This window comes from Taurulus bubalis, assembly GCF_910589615.1.
Source record: "Taurulus bubalis genome assembly, chromosome: 8".
In the NCBI taxonomy this organism is placed as follows: domain Eukaryota; kingdom Metazoa; phylum Chordata; class Actinopteri; order Perciformes; family Cottidae; genus Taurulus; species Taurulus bubalis.
This window is the reverse complement of record NC_136596.1, coordinates 2343286-2362497: the sequence shown is the minus strand read 5'-3', so window position 1 is coordinate 2362497 and position 19212 is coordinate 2343286. Positions and strand designations below refer to the sequence as shown.

At 44.1% G+C, this 19212-nt stretch overlaps 2 protein-coding genes across 2 annotated transcripts; both read left to right on the top strand.

The window, feature by feature from the left end:
- The first annotated feature begins 435 nt into the window (after positions 1-435).
- gstt1a (glutathione S-transferase theta 1a) lies at positions 436-4414 on the top strand. Its single transcript, XM_079221781.1, has 5 exons — positions 436-556; positions 1220-1307; positions 1745-1901; positions 3281-3457; positions 3923-4414. The coding sequence occupies exons 1-5, from the start codon at positions 451-453 to the stop codon at positions 4121-4123; spliced, it is 729 nt and encodes a 242-aa protein (XP_079077907.1). The 5' UTR covers positions 436-450; the 3' UTR covers positions 4124-4414.
- Positions 4415-7002: 2588 nt separating this feature from the next.
- On the top strand, positions 7003-18315 carry p2rx7 (purinergic receptor P2X, ligand-gated ion channel, 7). The gene is made up of 13 exons (XM_079222254.1): positions 7003-7123; positions 8084-8231; positions 8861-8932; positions 9024-9096; positions 11101-11197; positions 11377-11457; positions 11943-12078; positions 12931-13067; positions 13644-13734; positions 13879-13944; positions 16189-16293; positions 16382-16489; positions 16843-18315. Exons 1-13 carry the CDS (start codon positions 7008-7010, stop codon positions 17464-17466), a joined length of 1854 nt encoding a protein of 617 aa, XP_079078380.1. The 5' UTR covers positions 7003-7007; the 3' UTR covers positions 17467-18315.
- The last annotated feature ends 897 nt before the right edge of the window (positions 18316-19212 follow it).

Below are 19212 nucleotides of genomic sequence, written 5' to 3'. Positions count from 1 at the left end.
GGACAGATATATTGATTTTGCATGCTTATAAAGGATAAATTATGTATAATAATATTATTTCATCATTGTTTCTGCACTCTTATGAAAGGATACATGATGAAAGACTTTGTCATTTTAATCTCATATTTAGTGTTTTAGGGGCTGTAACATCTGTCCAGAACACATTTTTATGTATGTATGTATTAATTAATGTCCACCAAGAAAACAACAATAAAGAAACATGCAAATACCGCATTGTGTAAGTCAACCCTGCTGCTGAGTCACCAGACAGGAGACACGACGCAGAGCTGCGTGTTGACAGAATGTTCCAGAGGTCAGAGGTCAGACCGCTGGACCGCGACGGCCCGCTTCACCGAGAGACCGCGGGCCAGAGGGAGGGTCTGTGGGAGGAGCCCGGCAGCGGGATAAGAGGCGCTGCTGCGCCGGGACGGGAGCACTGGCCCCGGCACCATGGAGCTGTACCTGGACCTGCACTCGCAGCCCTGCCGCTCCGTGTTCCTGTTCGCCAGGGCGGTCGGGATCCCCTTCGAGTTCAAGCTGGTGGATCTCTCCAAAGGTAACGCGGCGCGCGCGGGGCGGGCACGCGCTTTTATTTGTTGTTGTTTTCTATGCATGTGTGCGTGTCTGCTTTTGCGTTTGCAAAAAATACTTTTGGAGCTTTTTTGTTCGCCAGATGTTTTGCAGAAGTTTGAGCTCGTTGCGCAATCTGCAGCTGCAGAACCCTGCGCAGAGGTTCCTTCTTGCGCAACATTTTGCACAAAGAAGAAAAAGGACCTTGAACTCCTTCTGTCAGCACGAACATAAGAATAAACACAAAAAGAATCCGCCCTCCTCCTCTTCCTCCTCCTCCGCCTCCTCTTCGAGGCTATCAGTTTACATTCCACATTTCACCCAGAAAGCAGCAGCAGATGAACGGCCTTCGCAAACAGCGGGTCTTGGGGTCAAAGGTCACAGATAAACCTCCCCTGCGCGTGGTGATTGAGTCCAACAGAGGAGAACGAAAATAAAGCAGAGGAGCGTTTGCGGGGAGGAGGAAAGGGGGAGGAGTCAAAGAAACATGAAAAACACCTCTGCTTGTCTCTTCTTCCCTCAAAGGGAATGTCTCTGCTTCCAATGACTTTCCTTCTGATTTTATATAAACACGTGTGTATGTATATATATATATGTATCTCTCTCTCTCTACGCATGTATATTTACATGCTCCTCTGTGTCGTCTCAGGGCAACAGTACGGAGAGGAGTTCGGAAAAATCAGCACCTCGAGGAAAGTTCCTGTGATGAAGGATGGAAGCTTTGTTCTGACAGAGAGGTGATCTACAAATTATTAAGTCAAGTTGGTGCTGATAGTTATATACTGGAGTGAGAGCTTGTTTATATTTCATGGTCTTAAAGGATGTGTTTACTTCTAAAGCACTTAAAGTAACACTAATATATTCAATAACCTCTCGTCTAAACCTTAAAGGGACAGTAGTGATGTTTTAAAACATGCATTCTCTTTCCTGACCACCAGGGGGTGACTCCTCTGGTTGTATAGAAGTCTATATAAATGACTCTACTTCTCTTGATGTATTCCCTCAGTAAACATTGTAAACATGAGTTTATGTCTCAATCTCTAGTTTCAAGTCTTCTTCAATACAGCATGATGTTCATTTAGTAAGTTTTGGTCATTTAGAGTCAAACAGACCATAAAGCAGGGGATGCTTTAGGGGCGGAGCTACGAGGTGATTGACAGGTGTGATGTTGCAGCACGGCCATCTTGGAGTACCTGGTGCAGAAGCACGCGGCGCTGGTGGAGGATCACTGGTTCCCCGCTGAGCTGCAGCAGAGAGCTCGAGTCAATGAGTTCTTGTCCTGGCAGCACATGAACCTCAGAGCACACGGGTCAAAGGTCTTCCTGCTCAAGGTGAGGCTGCTGTCCTCACACACACACACACACACACACACACACACACACACACACGTACACACTCATGCATACACACAGACACAGCGAGACAGCACAGACCGACGTGCGAAACACACACATTCACACACACACACACACGCACACACACACACACGACCCGCTTCAGCACACACACACACACACACACACACACACGACCCGCTTCAGCACACGCACGCACACGCACGCACACACACACACACACAACCCGCTTCAGCACACACACACACACACACACACACACACACACACACGCGACCCGCTTCAGTACACACACACACACGACCCGTTTCAGCGCACGCATGCACGCACGCACGCACGCACACACACACACACACACACACACACACACACACACAACCCGCTTCAGCACACACACACACACGACCCGCTTCAATACACACACACACACACACACACACACACACACACACACAACCCGCTTCAAACAGCAGTAACTTTATGGATCTTTAGTTATTTAATCATCAATACTTTCTCCCATTAATGTTAAAGTTAGCCTTAGCATGTTGTTAGCCTCAGCATGTTGTTAGCCTCAGCATGTTGTTAGCCTCAGCATGTTGTTAGCCTCAGCATGTTGTTAGCCTTAGCTGTTGTTAGCCTCAGCTGTCGTTAGCTCAGCATGTTGTTAGCCTCAGCATGTTGTTAGCTTCAGCTGTTGTTAGCCTCAGCTGTTGTTAGCCTCAGCATGTTGTTAGCCTCAGCATGTTGTTAGCCTTAGCTTTTGTTAGCCTCAGCTGTCGTTAGCTCAGCATGTTGTTAGCCTCAGCATGTTGTTAGCTTCAGCTGTTGTTAGCTTCAGCTGTTGTTAGCCTCAGCTGTTGTTAGCCTCAGCTGTTGTTAGCCTCAGCATGTTGTTAGCTTCAGCTGTTGTTAGCTTCAGCTGTTGTTAGCTTCAGCTGTTGTTAGCCTCAGCATGTTGTTAGCCTCAGCATGTTGTTAGCCTCAGCATCATGTTGTTAGCCTCAGCATCATGTTGTTAGCCTCGGCTGTTGTTAGCCTCGGCTGTTGTTAGCTTCAGCATGTTGTTAGCCTCAGCATGTTGTTAGCCTCAGCTGTTGTTAGCCTCAGCATGTTGTTAGCCTCAGCATCATGTTGTTAGCCTCAGCATCATGTTGTTAGCCTCAGCATCATGTTGTTAGCCTCGGCTGTTGTTAGCCTCGGCATGTTGTTAGCCTCGGCATGTTGTTAGCCTCGGCTGTTGTTAGCATCGGCATGTTGTTAGCCTCAGCATGTTGTTAGCCTCGGCATGTTGTTAGCCTCGGCTGTTGTTAGCATCGGCATGTTGTTCGCCTCAGCCGTGCCCTCACTCTCTGCAGGCTCTGTATCCCGTCGTCATGGGAGCCGAGGTCCCGGAGGACAAGATGGCCGCCGCCATGGAGGATCTGCATCAGTCGCTCCAGACGCTGGAGGAGAAGTTCCTGCAGAGCAAAGCGTTCATCATCGGGGACAAAATCTCTCTGGCTGACCTGGTGGCCATCGTTGAGATCATGCAGGTAATACTTGTAATTCTACTACTGGGGAGTACTACTACTACTACTACTACTACTACTAGTACTACTACTGCGATGTATGCACAATACGGCCCTGAAGGTCCTTAAAGATACATATGTACGTGCTTTCTTTCATTTTCTTTCTGTGGTCTTTTATGAGCGTAAATAAATACATATATAATTAATATGTTAATTAAAAGTAAAAATACCAGACAGCTCACACATTTAGGGTTTTATAACCTTTTTTTTACGTCATTGCAGAAAACTCTGTAACCCTTCTATTAACTAAAATAAATAGTTTTAATCATTATTTCAAATCAAGATCACTGAGGGAGCAAATAATAAATGATTGTGTATTGTTCTAATAGTTTATTTGATTTGAGATCTCCCTCCTCCACACACTTCCATGTAGTGTTGTTTGTAAACGGCGTGCATTCTGAGGTCGTGTTTGCCGCGTTTGGTCCGCAGCCGGTGGGCGTCGGCGTGGACGCGTTCGAGGGCCGACCGGCGCTGGCGGCCTGGAGCGAGCGGGTGAAGCGGGCGGTCGGGGAGAAGCTGTTCGCCGAAGGTCACGAGGTCATCATGAAGGCCAGCAGCCTGACGCAGAAGATGCAGAGCAGCAGCGACCTGGAGATGTTCAAGCCCAAGTTCAGGAAGCTCTTCAGCTGAGAGCCAGCGGAGGATTTCATTCCACCGATGGATGGTGCTTTTTTAAATTTATCCTCACCAGTTGTGTGAACATCTTTTAATTAGATTTATTCAACTACAGAGATCAAACATAATTTGATTTATCAGCAAAAAACAACAACAGCAACTTTGTTTTCATGCTCAAGATGGAAACTTCACCAGCAAACATGAGGAAAGATGTGTGTTGTTGTGTATCGTTGTGCTTTTTGATCCCCACGAATATCAAAGTGATGCTTCAGAAGTATGAATAAAAAAACGTTGTTGATTTCTTGATTTCTTTCCCAATTATTTCTGTAGTTCTTCCAGTACATCTAGCTGTAGTTCTTCCTGTAGTTCTTCCTGTAGTTCATCTTCCTCTAGTTCATCTTTCTCTAGTTCATCTTCCTCTAGTTCTTCCAGTACATCTTCCTGTAGTTCATCTTCCTGTAGTTCATCTTCCTGTAGTTCATCTTCCTGTAGTTCATCTTCCTGTAGTTCATCTTCCTCTATTTCATCTTCCTCTAGTTCATCTTCCTGTAGTTCTTCCAGTACATCTTCCTGTAGTTCTTCCTGTAGTTCATCTTCCTGTAGTTCATCTTCCTGTAGTTCATCTTCCTCTAGTTCATCTTCCTGTAGTTCTTCCTGTCATCTTCCTGTAGTTCATCTTCCTGTAGTTCTTCCTGTCATCTTCCTGTAGTTCATCTTCCTGTAGTTCTTCCAGTTCATCTTCCTGTAGTACATCTTCCTGTAGTTCATCTTCCTGTAGTTTTTCCTGTCATCTTCCTGTAGTTCATCTTCCTGTAGTTTTTCCTGTCATCTTCCTGTAGTTCATCTTCCTGTAGTTCTTCCAGTACATCTTCCTGTAGTTCATCTTCCTGTAGTTTTTCCTGTACATCTTCCTGTAGTTCATCTTCCTGTAGTTTTTCCTGTCATCTTCCTGTAGTTCATCTTCCTGTAGTTTTTCCTGTACATCTTCCTGTAGTTCATCTTCCTGTAGTTCTTCCTGTCATCTTCCTGTAGTTTTTCCTGTCATCTTCCTGTAGTTCTTCCAGTACATCTTCCTGTAGTTCATCTTCCTGTAGTTTTTCCTGTACATCTTCCTGTAGTTCATCTTCCTGTAGTTTTTCCTGTCATCTTCCTGTGGTTCTTCCTGTCATCTTCCTGTAGTTCATCTTCCTGTAGTTCTTCTAGTTCATCTTCCTGTAGTTCATCTTCCTGTAGTTCTTCTAGTTCATCTTCCTGTAGTTCATCTTCCTGTAGTTTTTCCTGTCATCTTCCTGTAGTTCATCTTCCTGTAGTTCTTCCTGTAGTTCTTCCAGAACAACAGATGTTGCTGCAGCTCAACTCTGCTTCCTGGGTCAATGTGACTCTCAATGAGGGATTTATTCCTTTGATCGACTACATTTCCCATCAACTCTGACTGGACCTACACATAAAAAAACAGGGGCATTTTACCTTCTAAAATAAAAACATAAAAAGTAAAAGCTCTTCCTCCAAAATGATTACAAAAATTAGACAACATTGTACATTTTGATGAAGTGACCGCTGGTGTTGCATCATACGCATCACCATACAAGTAAACAGGATCGTGTGGAAACCAGGAGGAGGAGGAAGAGGAGGAGGAGATGAAGGTCCTCTGGCGTTCCCGCTCTGCACACATGACTCTTTGTTTCCTCACAGAATTCCTGTTGTTCCTTCTGCGCTGAACAAGAAGCTCTTTATCTCACTGGAGAAGATGGAGAGAAAGAATACAGAAGGAATACCAGAGTTTAGTTTTTACTGTGTGTGTGCAGACCAGACGTCCCAGTAGCAGACCAGTTGTCCCAGTAGCAGACCAGACGTCCCAGTAGCAGACCAGACATCCCAGTAGCAGACCAGACGTCCCAGTAGCAGACCAGACGTCCCAGTAGCAGACCAGACGTCCCAGTAGCAGACCAGACGTCCCAGTAGCAGACCAGACGTCCCAGTAGCAGACCAGACGTCCCAGTAGCAGACGTCCCAGTAGCAGACCAGACGTCCCAGTAGCAGACCAGACGTCCCAGTAGCAGACGTCCCAGTAGCAGACCAGACGTCCCAGTAGCAGACCAGACGTCCCAGTAACAGACCAGACGTCCCAGTAACAGAATGTGTAAGAATGTTGGTGACTGTAAGGAATAAATGTCAATTTAATAAATATATATAAATACATTTCTGCATATTAACAAACTGAAAATAATAAACACTGAAAGTACAAACATTGATTGTTTATTTTAAAGAGTTACTGATGTCACATGTTTTTTTTTTAAACTTCTTGTTTCCATATTATCAGAGTAGTACTTAAACTTGTCTCACTTTTTTCAGATGTCATAATTCTTTTCTCACTTTTTTGGAAACAGTTTTGAATAAAGCTTTATTGGACTTGTCAAAGGAGGAAAACGATCAGATGTTCTGGTGTTCAGTCAGATCCGTGAACACTTCTTGTTTTCACTGAACTTTCCTGCAGAACAAGCACTTTCTATTATGTAATGATGTCAACAGCTTTGAGGACGTGACCCTCTTCTGTCTTGAATAAAACTTTATTGAACTAGTCAATGGAGAACACTCTTTAACGTGCAGAGTGAACGTATGTTTTGGGGATTATAACTTTATTTCAACATGTTTTAAAAAGAAAAGAAGTGAAAGCATGTTTCAAGTTGTTCAAGTCGTGTTTATTTATTTATTTAAGATGTTTTTATTCCAGTTATGCTCGTATTCCTCATGCAGACTCAGATTCCAGCAGCCGTGCCTCCTGGCTCGTTTGGACGCTGCAGCTGCAGAGAGGAGTCTGGACGTCACGTGACCTTCCGGCAGGAAGAAGAGTCAAGGAGCGAGTCACAGTTCCTCCGGGAAGCGCGGACCCGCAGACAGGATGCCGGGCTGCGGACTCCTGTGTCAGTACGACACCAGCAAGCTGGTCCGGATCCAGAGCGTCCGGCTCGGCTCCCTCAAGTGGAGCCTGAACGCGGCCATCCTGCTGTTCATCTGGTGAGGACATGCGTTCAGAGCCCCGCTGAGCCGCGCATGCGCGTGGGGGCGGCTGCGCTCTTTTCAGCTTTCTAACAAGTTAACGCCACAAATGCACGAAGTGATAATAACAACAATAAAGCTGCTTATTGGTGTTGATTGGAGCAATAAGTGATACTGTTCTGTTTGCTTGTGTGTTTGTGTTCGCTTTAACTTTCCTGTTTTGTTTTGTCTGTTTGTCTCTTTTGTCCCCAAAGTAAAGCGTCTTTGTGTACTTAGAAAAGCGCTTTGAATTATTATTATTATTGCTGTTATCAATAAAGCTGCTTATTGGTGTTAATTGAAGCCGAACCGCACGTCGTGGACCCACAGTTCAAAATTGTTGGGTCTCATGTGCTTTTATTGTGAAAAAAAAGTCGTAACTTCTATACTTGTATATAATCCCATAAAGTACTGTGAGTATTTTACTGAGTATGTGGAAGAAGTGTTTTTTAAATTTGTTTTTTACAATGATCCCTGACATATTTAATATGACCTATTTATTATTTATAATTAAAAAATGTCCAGTGGTGATCTTCATTAATTACGTTTGAGAGTTTAGGGAGTTCATTTAAAATGCATTTTATTTTGTAGGAGTGCTTTTATTGTTAAATAAGTTCCGGTTTTTTAAAAAGTAATAATTTTTATACTTGTATATAATCCCATAAAGTACTGTGAGTATTTTACTGAGTATGTGGAAGAAGTATTTTTTTGTATTTGATTTTTTTTTTTACAGTGATTCCTGAAATATTATATATTACTTATTTATTATTTATTTGACTTTCATTAATTACGTTTGCGAGTTTAAGGAGTGAATTATTGTTTTTTTATGTTTATGAATGAAATATTTGGCATGTAAATGAGTGAAATGCTGCACAGCGCCCCCATGTGGACGTGAATAGAGCAGTAGCACCCTGAAGGTTGTGTGTTCGCGCCCCGCAGCGTCATGCTGCTGTGGAACCGGAGCTACCAGGAGGTCGAGCTGCTGGTGAGCTCCGTCACCACCAAGGTGAAGGGCGTCGCCCGGGTCCGGCTGCCCGGCGCCGGGGACGTGGTCTGGGACCAGGTGGACTACAGCGGACCCTCACAGGTAAGGGAGGCCCCTGGGGGCCCTTTTGGGGCCACATTGGTCCAGATGTGAACTTTATCTTCCGGTCCTTCTCAGAGTATTTAAACACTGACACCTCTGATGGTTTTATTTTCTAATATTTCACATAAGAACTTGTTTTTGCCAAGTTTCTTTTTTTTAATAAAACTTTATTGGACTTGTCAATGAAGTATCTGATGTTCAATCAGATAATTATTATAACGGAGCCTTTAATTCAATGTGTTTTTTTTCTTTTTTTTATATGTAATTTCCAAATAATAATAAAAAAAAAAACTCTTTATTTCAAGTTGCACATTAAAGATTGATTTAATTCCAAAATATCTGTGAAACACTTATTGTTTTCATATGAGAGCAATATTTGACTTTAAAACTGAACGTTCCTGCAGAACAAACACTTCCTATGATGTAATGACGTCAACAGCTTTGAGGACGTGACCCTCTTCTGTCTTGAATAAAACTTTATTGAACTGGTCAATGGATAAAAGCACTCGTTAACGTGCAGAGTGAACATATGTTTTGGGGATTAGAACTTTATTTCAACGTGTTTTTAAAAAAGAAAAGAAGTGAAAGCATGTTTTTTATTTATTTAAGATGTTTTTTTTCTCCTGCAGGAGAAGAACTCCTTCTTTGTGGTGACCAACGTCATCGTGACACAGAACCAGAAGCAGGGGAAATGTCCCGAGGTGCTCGTCCTTCATCATCCTCATCATCATCATCTTCATCATTAATAATCAAGCAGCAGGACCCGTCAGCAGCGCTGTGTTTCTGTTGCAGGTTCCCCTGAAGGGCAGGTTGTGCCGCAGTGATGCGGACTGTGAGGCCGGAGGCTGGGACCAGCAGAGCCACGGTAGCTCCTGGTCCAACGCTCAGAACTATTCCCTCCATAGTGTTTATGTAACGGACGCGTTAAAGACCTGTTATGTATTTTACACTGAATATGTTTTGGTTTTGGGCTGTCGACCAAATGAGGATTCATCTGCAAAAAATTCTATTTTCTGCCTTAAACCTGAATTTTTGTTCCTGATATGATATGTCAAACAGCTGCAGCTGAACCAGTCCTCAGTGTAGTCCTGGTCCTCTATAGTCCTCAGTGTAGTCCTGGTCCTCTATAGTCTCAGTCTAGTCCTGGTCCTCTATAGTCCTCAGTCTAGTCCTGGTCCTCTATAGTCTCAGTCTAGTCCTGGTCCTCTATATACCTCAGTCTAGTCCTGGTCCTCTATAGTCTCAGTGTAGTCTTGGTCCTCTATAGTCTCAGTGTAGTCTTGGTCCTCTATAGTCTCAGTGTAGTCCTGGTCCTCTATAGTCTCAGTCTAGTCCTGGTCCTCTATAGTCCTCAGTGTAGTCCTGGTCCTCTATAGTCTCAGTCTAGTCCTGGTCCTCTATAGTCCTCAGTCTAGTCCTGGTCCTCTATATACCTCAGTCTAGTCCTGGTCCTCTATAGTCTCAGTGTAGTCCTGGTCCTCTATAGTCTCAGTGTAGTCCTGGTCCTCTATAGTCTCAGTGTAGTCCTGGTCCTCTATAGACCTCAGTGTAGTCCTGGTCCTCTATATACCTCAGTCTAGTCCTGGTCCTCTATAGTCTCAGTCTAGTCCTGGTCCTCTATAGTCCTCAGTCTAGTCCTGGTCCTCTATATACCTCAGTCTAGTCCTGGTCCTCTATAGTCTCAGTGTAGTCCTGGTCCTCTATAGTCTCAGTGTAGTCCTGGTCCTCTATAGTCTCAGTGTAGTCCTGGTCCTCTATAGTCTCAGTCTAGTCCTGGTCCTCTATAGTCCTCAGTCTAGTCCTGGTCCTCTATATACCTCAGTCTAGTCCTGGTCCTCTATAGTCTCAGTATAGTCTTGGTCCTCTATAGTCTCAGTGTAGTCCTGGTCCTCTATAGTCTCAGTCTAGTCCTGGTCCTCTATAGTCCTCAGTGTTGTCCTGGTCCTCTATAGTCTCAGTCTAGTCCTGGTCCTCTATAGTCCTCAGTCTAGTCCTGGTCCTCTATATACCTCAGTCTAGTCCTGGTCCTCTATAGTCTCAGTGTAGTCCTGGTCCTCTATAGTCTCAGTGTAGTCCTGGTCCTCTATATACCTCAGTCTAGTCCTGGTCCTCTATAGTCTCAGTCTAGTCCTGGTCCTCTATAGACCTCAGTCTAGTCCTGGTCCTCTATAGTCTCAGTCTAGTCCTGGTCCTCTATAGTCCTCAGTCTAGTCCTGGTCCTCTATATACCTCAGTCTAGTCCTGGTCCTCTATAGTCTCAGTGTAGTCCTGGTCCTCTATAGTCTCAGTCTAGTCCTGGTCCTCTATAGTCCTCAGTGTAGTCCTGGTCCTCTATAGACCTCAGTCTAGTCCTGGTCCTCTTTAGTCTCAGTGTAGTCCTGGTCCTCTATAGACCTCAGTCTAGTCCTGGTCCTCTTTAGTCTCAGTGTAGTCCTGGTCCTCTATAGACCTCAGTCTAGTCCTGGTCCTCTATAGTCTCAGTGTTGTCCTGGTCCTCTATAGACCTCAGTCTAGTCCTGGTCCTCTTTAGTCTCAGTGTAGTCCTGGTCCTCTATAGACCTCAGTGTGACCTCATGTAGTCCTGGTTCCACCAGAGAGAAGATGGTCTGGTTCTAGAGAGTTCCTCTTAAAGTTCCTCATCGGAGCCACCGGGCCGGATTCTGGTGATTATTTCACTAGAACCTCCTTCAGCTCAGACTCCAGCAGAGACCGGTCCACATGGACTAGACCCAGAACCAGCAGAGACCAGTCCACATGGACTAAACCCAGATTCCCCCCCGCACAAAAACCCACCCACTGTTTTGTTTTCCAGCTCTCGGTGACGGAGCCGGCTTGATCGCAGACGCTCTGTTTTGTTTTCTCTCTGCAGGGATCCAGACGGGTTCGTGTCTGAAGGCCGACGTGTTGAAGAAAACCTGCGAGGTCTCGGCCTGGTGTCCCGTAGAGACCAGGACCAAGCCTCCCAGGTGATCGCCTCACTCTCTCACTCTCTCACTCTCTCACTCTCTCACTCCTCTTGATTAACCGTCTTAACACGGAAATGGAAAAATGACGACCTTTGTTCCAAGACAGCGTCTTCTACTACAGTGAATAATCCTCTTAGTGGTGAAGTCTCCTGGTGCTCTATCTTCATTCTCCTCCTCAGACCCGCTCTGCTGGCGGCCGCCGAGAACTTCACGGTTCTCATCAAAAACAACATCCGGTTCCCCGCGTTCCACTTCATCCGGTGAGGCGCTTTAATGCTTTACTTGTTTCTAACCGAGACCCTTTCATTTATATATTCTGCCTTTTAATCCTCCTTTCGTGGTTTAAATTACTGTCACATTTTAGTTATTTTAATATATATATATTATTATTTTTTTTTTTTTTGGGTCAAGTTGTTTTATTTTCATCAAATCAGGAAATCTAATGAAACTTTAAATGTGTTGATGGTTTTTATTTTACTTTTTTCACTTCCTGGTTTGAACGTCTTGCCAAATCTATTTAATCGATCAATAATAAAAACATTTAAATAAATGTTTGATGTTTCTGTGCTCTCCTCTTTGTTTACCCCATGTTTGACGTCCCACGCTATGAATTGTGGGTAATTCAATAAAGCAAAGTCTGCAGAAATGCTTATGGAATAAAACCCCCAATTGGACAGAACTGACCCCTCGCTGGGCCTCAGACAGACTGTTGACGTTTGTTGTTGTTGTTGTTGTTGTTTCCCAGGAGGAACATCCTCCCGGAGATGAACGACGGCTACCTGAGGAGCTGCCGGAGGGACAACGACACGCTGTGTCCCATCTTCAGACTGGGAGACGTCGTCCGGGAGGCCGGGGAGAAGTTCTCTGAGATGGCCGTGGAGGTGCTGACCCCAGACCAGATTACTGCTGACCCCAGACCAGTTTACTGCTGACCCCAGACCAGATTACTGCTGACCCCAGACCAGTTTACTGCTGACCCCAGACCAGTTTACTGCTGACCCCAGACCAGATTACTGCTGACCCCAGACCAGTCTGCTGCTGACCCCAGACCAGATTACTGCTGACCCCAGACCAGTTTACTGCTGACCCCAGACCAGATTACTGCTGACCCCAGACCAGATTACTGCTGACCCCAGACCAGTTTACTGCTGACCCCAGACCAGATTACTGCTGACCCCAGACCAGATTACTGCTGACCCCAGACCAGTCTGCTGCTGACCCCAGACCAGATTACTGCTGACCCCAGACCAGATTACTGCTGACCCCAGACCAGTTTACTGCTGACCCCAGACCAGATTACTGCTGACCCCAGACCAGTTTTTTCCTCCACTTTCATCAACAAGAGTTTTAAGAAAAGCTGAAATAAAACGGCCCAGAAAGATAAAAATAGAAAGAGGAAGCGCTGCCTCGGCAAACGTGGAAGTGGAAAATCAGTGAAATGAAAAAAAAGATTTAAACATCTCTGACTAGTATTATAGTAAAACAAGAAACACATTTAGGTTTTTATTTGACTATTTTGTCTGTTTGCGTGTAGATGTCTCCTAAATCCCCAGAAGTGACGTTACATAGAGAATCTCTCCTTCGGGGTCCCTCAGGGGCTTGTGGGTAATTACGTGAAGACGCTCTCCTTCGGGGTCCCTCAGGGGCTTGTGGGTAATTACGTGAAGACGCTCTCCTTCGGGGTCCCTCAGGGGCTTGTGGGGAATAACCAGCACTTCCTCCGTTGGCCACAGGGCGGCGTCATCGGCATCCTGATCCGGTGGGACTGCAACCTGGACCGCCTCATGCGGCGCTGCCTGCCCTCGTACTCCTTCAGGAGGCTGGACGAGAAGGAGAGCAACAGGACGCTCTACCCGGGGCTCAACTTCAGGTGACGGTCAAAGGTCACGGTTATTAATAATAATAATAATAAAGGTCCTCGCCACAGGACCACGAGAGGACCTTTATTATTATTATTATTATTATTATTATTATTATTATTATTATTATTATTATTATTATTTATAAAAATAATAATAAAGATCCTCGCCACGGGACTACAACCTTTATTATTATTATTATTATTATTATTATTATTATTATTATTATTATTATTATTATTGTAGTAGTAGTAATAATAATAATAAAGGTCCTCATCATGGGACCACAATAAGCCTTATTATTATTATCATTATTATAGTAGTAATAATAATATTAATAATTCTAGTAATACATTAAAAAATATATATAATAATATAATATATATTTATATATAATATATAATTATTATTATTATGGTAATACTATTAATAATACAAAAATAATGACGATAGTAATCAATATTTTATCAAATAAATAAATAAACAGAAGTGAACCTTTATTTCAGGTGTGTGGTAAATGATCCGGCTTCATGTTTCTCTCTGTGCTGTTGGTCTATGTTTATATGTTCATGTGTTCCTCTGCTCAGGTTTGCTAAGTACAGCTCTGTGGACGGAGCGGAGCAGCGGACGCTCTACAAAGCCTTCGGGATCCGGTTCGACGTCCTGGTGTTCGGACAGGCGGGTTCTTTATTTCACCGTTTTATTCTTTCTTTGTGGGCTTGTCTTGTTTTTAAACTTAACTGTGAATCGGTTGTTTTTTATTCCATAACTCGTCTTTCACTCTGGAAAGAAAACATGAGCGTTGATCTTTTCCTCCTTCAGGCGGGACGCTTCAGCTTCGTTCAGCTCGTCCTTTACGTCGGCTCCACGCTGTCGTACTACGCTCTGGTGAGGAGGACGTGTACACAACGACACACAACGACACACAACGACACACAACGACACACAACGACACACAACGACACACAACGACACACAACGACACACAACGACACACAACGACACACAACTGCACACACAACTACACTCAACTACAAACACATCACACAACTACACACACAACTACACACACAACTACACACACAACTACACACATAACTACACACAACTACACACACAACTACACTCAACTACAAACACATCACACAACTACACACACAACTACACACACAACTACACACACAACTACACTCAACTACAAACACATCACACAACTACACACACAACTACACACACAACTACACTCAACTACAAACACATCACACAACTACACACACAACTACACACACAACTACACTCAACTACAAACACATCACACAACTACACACACAACTACACACACAACTACACACACAACTACACTCAACTAAAAAAACATCACACAACTACACACACAACTACACACACAACTACACTCAACTACAAACACATCACACAACTACACACACAACTACACACACAACTACACACACAACTACACACATAACTACACACAACTACACACACAACTACACTCAACTACAAACACATCACACAACTACACACACAACTACACACACAACTACACACACAACTACACTCAACTACAAACACATCACACAACTACACACACAACTACACACACAACTACACACACAACTACACACAACTACACACACAACTACACACACAACACACACATCACACAACTACACACACATCACACAACTACACACACATCACACAACTACACACACAACTACACACACAACTACACACAACTACACACACAACTACACACACAACACACACATCACACAACTACACACACATCACACAACTACACACACAACACACACATCACACAACTACACACACATCACACAACTACACACACATCACACAACTACACACACAACTACACACACATCACACAACTACACACACAACTACACACACAACACACACATCACACAACTACACACACATCACACACAACACACAACTACACACACATCACACAACTACACACACAACTACACACACAACTACACACAACTACACACACAACTACACACACAACACACACATCACACAACTACACACACATCACACAACTACACACACAACACACACATCACACAACTACACACACAACTACACACACATCACACAACTACACACACAACTACACACACAACTACACACAACTACACACACAACTACACACACAACACACACATCACACAACTACACACACATCACACAACTACACACACAACACACACATCACACAACTACACACACAACTACACACACATCACACAACTACACACACAACTACACACACAACTACACACACAACTACACACACATCACACAACTACACACACAACTACACACACAACACACACGTCACACAACTACACACACATCACACAACTACACACACAACACACACATCACACAACTACACACACATCACACAACTACACACACATCACACAACTACACACACAACTACACACACATCACACAACTACACACACAACTACACACACAACACACACATCACACAACTACACACACATCACACACAACACACAACTACACACACATCACACAACTACACACACAACTACACACACAACTACACACAACTACACACACAACTACACACACAACACACACATCACACAACTACACACACATCACACAACTACACACACAACACACACATCACACAACTACACACACAACTACACACACATCACACAACTACACACACAACTACACACACAACTACACACACAACTACACACACATCACACACACAACACACAACTACACACACATCACACACACAACACACAACTACACACACATCACACAACTACACACAGATCACACAACTACACACACACAACACACACATCACAACATTCTTTTAAATCTGTTAATATCAAACGGATAAAATATCAAAAATAAGTAAACACAAAGGAAAAAAACGTAAAAATAAAGGAAATAAACTATCATATATTAATTATATTTTACCTAATTTATTTGACATGTTATACTTAATATTTGACCTTTTATATATTTAATATAGTTTATGTATTTTTATATATATGTATGTTTCACTTCATCCTCCAGACCACCGTGATGATCGACTGGCTCATTGGAACCAGCTGCTACTCGGCGGAGGTCGGACAGATCTACTCTGAGAAGAAGGTGGAGTCTGTGGCGGACAAACAGAAGGTGACTTAAAACACACACACACACACACACACACACACACACTGTATGTACAGTCCCATCCCTGTAATGTGTGTGTGTGTGTGTGCAGTGCATCCTCTGCGTGTCCTACGTCGATGAGAGGAACATCCGGCTGGTGAAGAGATCTCAGAAGAAAAGTTTACAACTCGTCAAACCGACGTCAGTTCAGCCGCACAAGGTGACGCTTCATATATATACACACATACACATACACATAAATACACATACATTATATATATATATGTAATGTATATAATGTGTGTGTGTATTTTTGTTGACATTTGATGATATAAACTCCCACAAAGAGAAAAGAAGCTGAAGTCTGAAGGCAAAACAAAAACACAACATCGTTATTGATTCTTTGTTGCTGGAGTAAATGGTCACAGGTTAAAATGTCTTGTTTTTTATTGTTGACATTTTAGAATCAAAGGTTTTTACAGAAGGAATTCATAATATTTATTTTGATCAATTATAATTACTACAATTATTAATTTAATATATTTTATAATTCTGTTCTCCTCGTCCTGACAGGAAGACATTGGACACCTGAGAGCCGCCATCTTTCTGCTCCAGCTGGGACCCGCCCCTGACTCCTCCCACAAACCTGACCCCGCCCATGACTCCTCCCACAAACCTGACCTCGCCCACAACCCAGACCCCTCCCACAAACCTGACCCCGCCCACGACCCAGACCCCTCCCACAAACCTGACCCCGCCCCCGACTCCTCCCACAAACCTGACCCCGCCCCCGAGCGCCGCCGCCCCGCCTGGTGTCAGTGTGGAAGCTGCGCTGCCTCCTCGCTCCCCCAGGAGGAGCTGTGCTGCCGGCGCAGCGCCGGCGCCTGCGTCGCCTCGTCGCCGCCGTTCGAGCGGCTGGTGCTGCGGCGCCCCCTGCTGGAGGCCGTCCTCCTGTACCGGGACCCTCTGGCCCCGCCGCCCGCGGGCCGAGGCCGGGCCGCCGCCCTTCGCCACTGCGCCTATGGCCAGTACGTCAGCTGGAGGTTCGGCGTCCCGCCCCCCGGCGCCCACCCGGCCATCCCCAGCTGCTGCGTGCGCAGGGTCAGGGACGAGTACCCGAGCCCCGACGGCCGGTACGGCGGCTTCAGGCCCGCCGGGACGGCGTCCGTGCAGGCCGCCGCCAACGGGGAGCTCTGAGAGGAGAGACGAGTCACCGGCTAACGGAGCTTTTGTTTATCTGCATTACATAACGCGACTCTAATGACCGTCAGCTCGTGGGAGGAAGGAGGCGATGCGGTTTCTAACATGGTCTTACCTTTTCTTGCGTAACGTCACTAACAAGCTCACGCCAAAGCGCTCGCATGCGGCCCGGCTCTGGACGGATGAAGGGTTCTGTTCCTCTGGGGAATGTTGACGCCTAAAAGAGCTCCGAACAAAACCTCCAGCCTCGCCTCGACTCTTTAATGCCGCTGAGAGTCTCTTGTTTAATAAAATAATCCTAGATTTAGAAACATTTTGGCAGATTATGAGACGACAATGGAAAAGGCTCCACCACCATAAACACACTCTATACTTAAAGCCCTTTTTGTGGCTGTTTTGTGTCTCTATGTGGTTGTTTTGTGTTTCTTTGTAGTTGTTTTGCAACTCTTTGTAGTTGTTTGTTGTTTCTTTGTGGTATTTATGTGCCTTTTTATAATTGTTTTGACTCAATTTGTAGCCATCTTTGTTTTTAGTTTTTTCTCTTTTCACCGTCATCGAGTCTTTTTGTCTCTTTGTAGTAACTGAATGTGTCTTTGTGGTCATTTGGAGTCTCTTCCTGGAGGGTGTGTCTGAGGCCCCTGACCTTTCGGGCCCCTGTGGGTTCCTCCAGTAATCCCTCCGTTATCAGGTTTTGTGCCAAAACCCTAAATCTTTTCTCTCCGGCTGAATCTGCCGACTGATAATAAGTTTGTCCGGTAATGTTTCCACCGCGTGGTCGTAGCTCGTTATGCTAAGCTAACCAGCTGCTTGCTGTAGCTTCATCGTTACTGTACAGATAACACATGAATCCTCTGATTTCACTGTCGGTAAGAAAGCCAATAAAAGTATTTTTCCCAATTTGTTTTGATCTTTTCCTTTTGATGTTCTGACATGTGAAGGAACCGGTTTCTTAACATGTGGAACTCTTTGTTTACTGAGTCTGAAACCAAACTGATTATTCAGCGATACTCAAAGTGTCACCGAGCAGCTGCTCTGGCTGAGAAATGATCCATCCATCACCTCCGGGTGGCTTTCAGTGTGGAAGCAGAACCACAAGCTAAGCCAAGCTAAGAAAATGCAGCTTCACCACTAGATGTCACTAAATCCTCACTGTCCCTTTAAAATGAAAGAAAAGAAAAACCTGCATCTTCAAAAGTCAAAGGAAAGATGTATTATTAATGAAATATATTCTAAATAATTGTGCATTATTGACCCTTTCATAGTATTATGATCAAGGGTCTGTTTATTAGTTTATGGTATTATTGTATTATTATTATTAGTGATGCATTAATACACATTACAGCGTGTTGCAGATTATAGGATGTTCTGTTCTGTAAACTCAAAAACCGACAATACATTTCTGATTGTGATGAAATCTGTCTCTGGTCGGATTCATGCACATAATAATAATAATAATAATAATAATAATAATAATATAAATGTTTCAAGTCAAAGATCTCGTTCAGCTTTTACAGATGGCTCCCCACTTCCTCTCCATGGGAGTAATATTAGCATTAGCATTAGCAGTTAGCGCACAAGGCCATTCTTCACTGAAATAGATGTGTTTCAAGGAACCGTCTGTGGGGAGCCATCTGTTAAAGCTGAACGAGATCTTTGACGTGAAACCTTTCTATTATTATTATTATTATTATTATTATTATTATTATGCTGCTTCAGTTCCAGGACTTGGTGGCCAATCTGTTC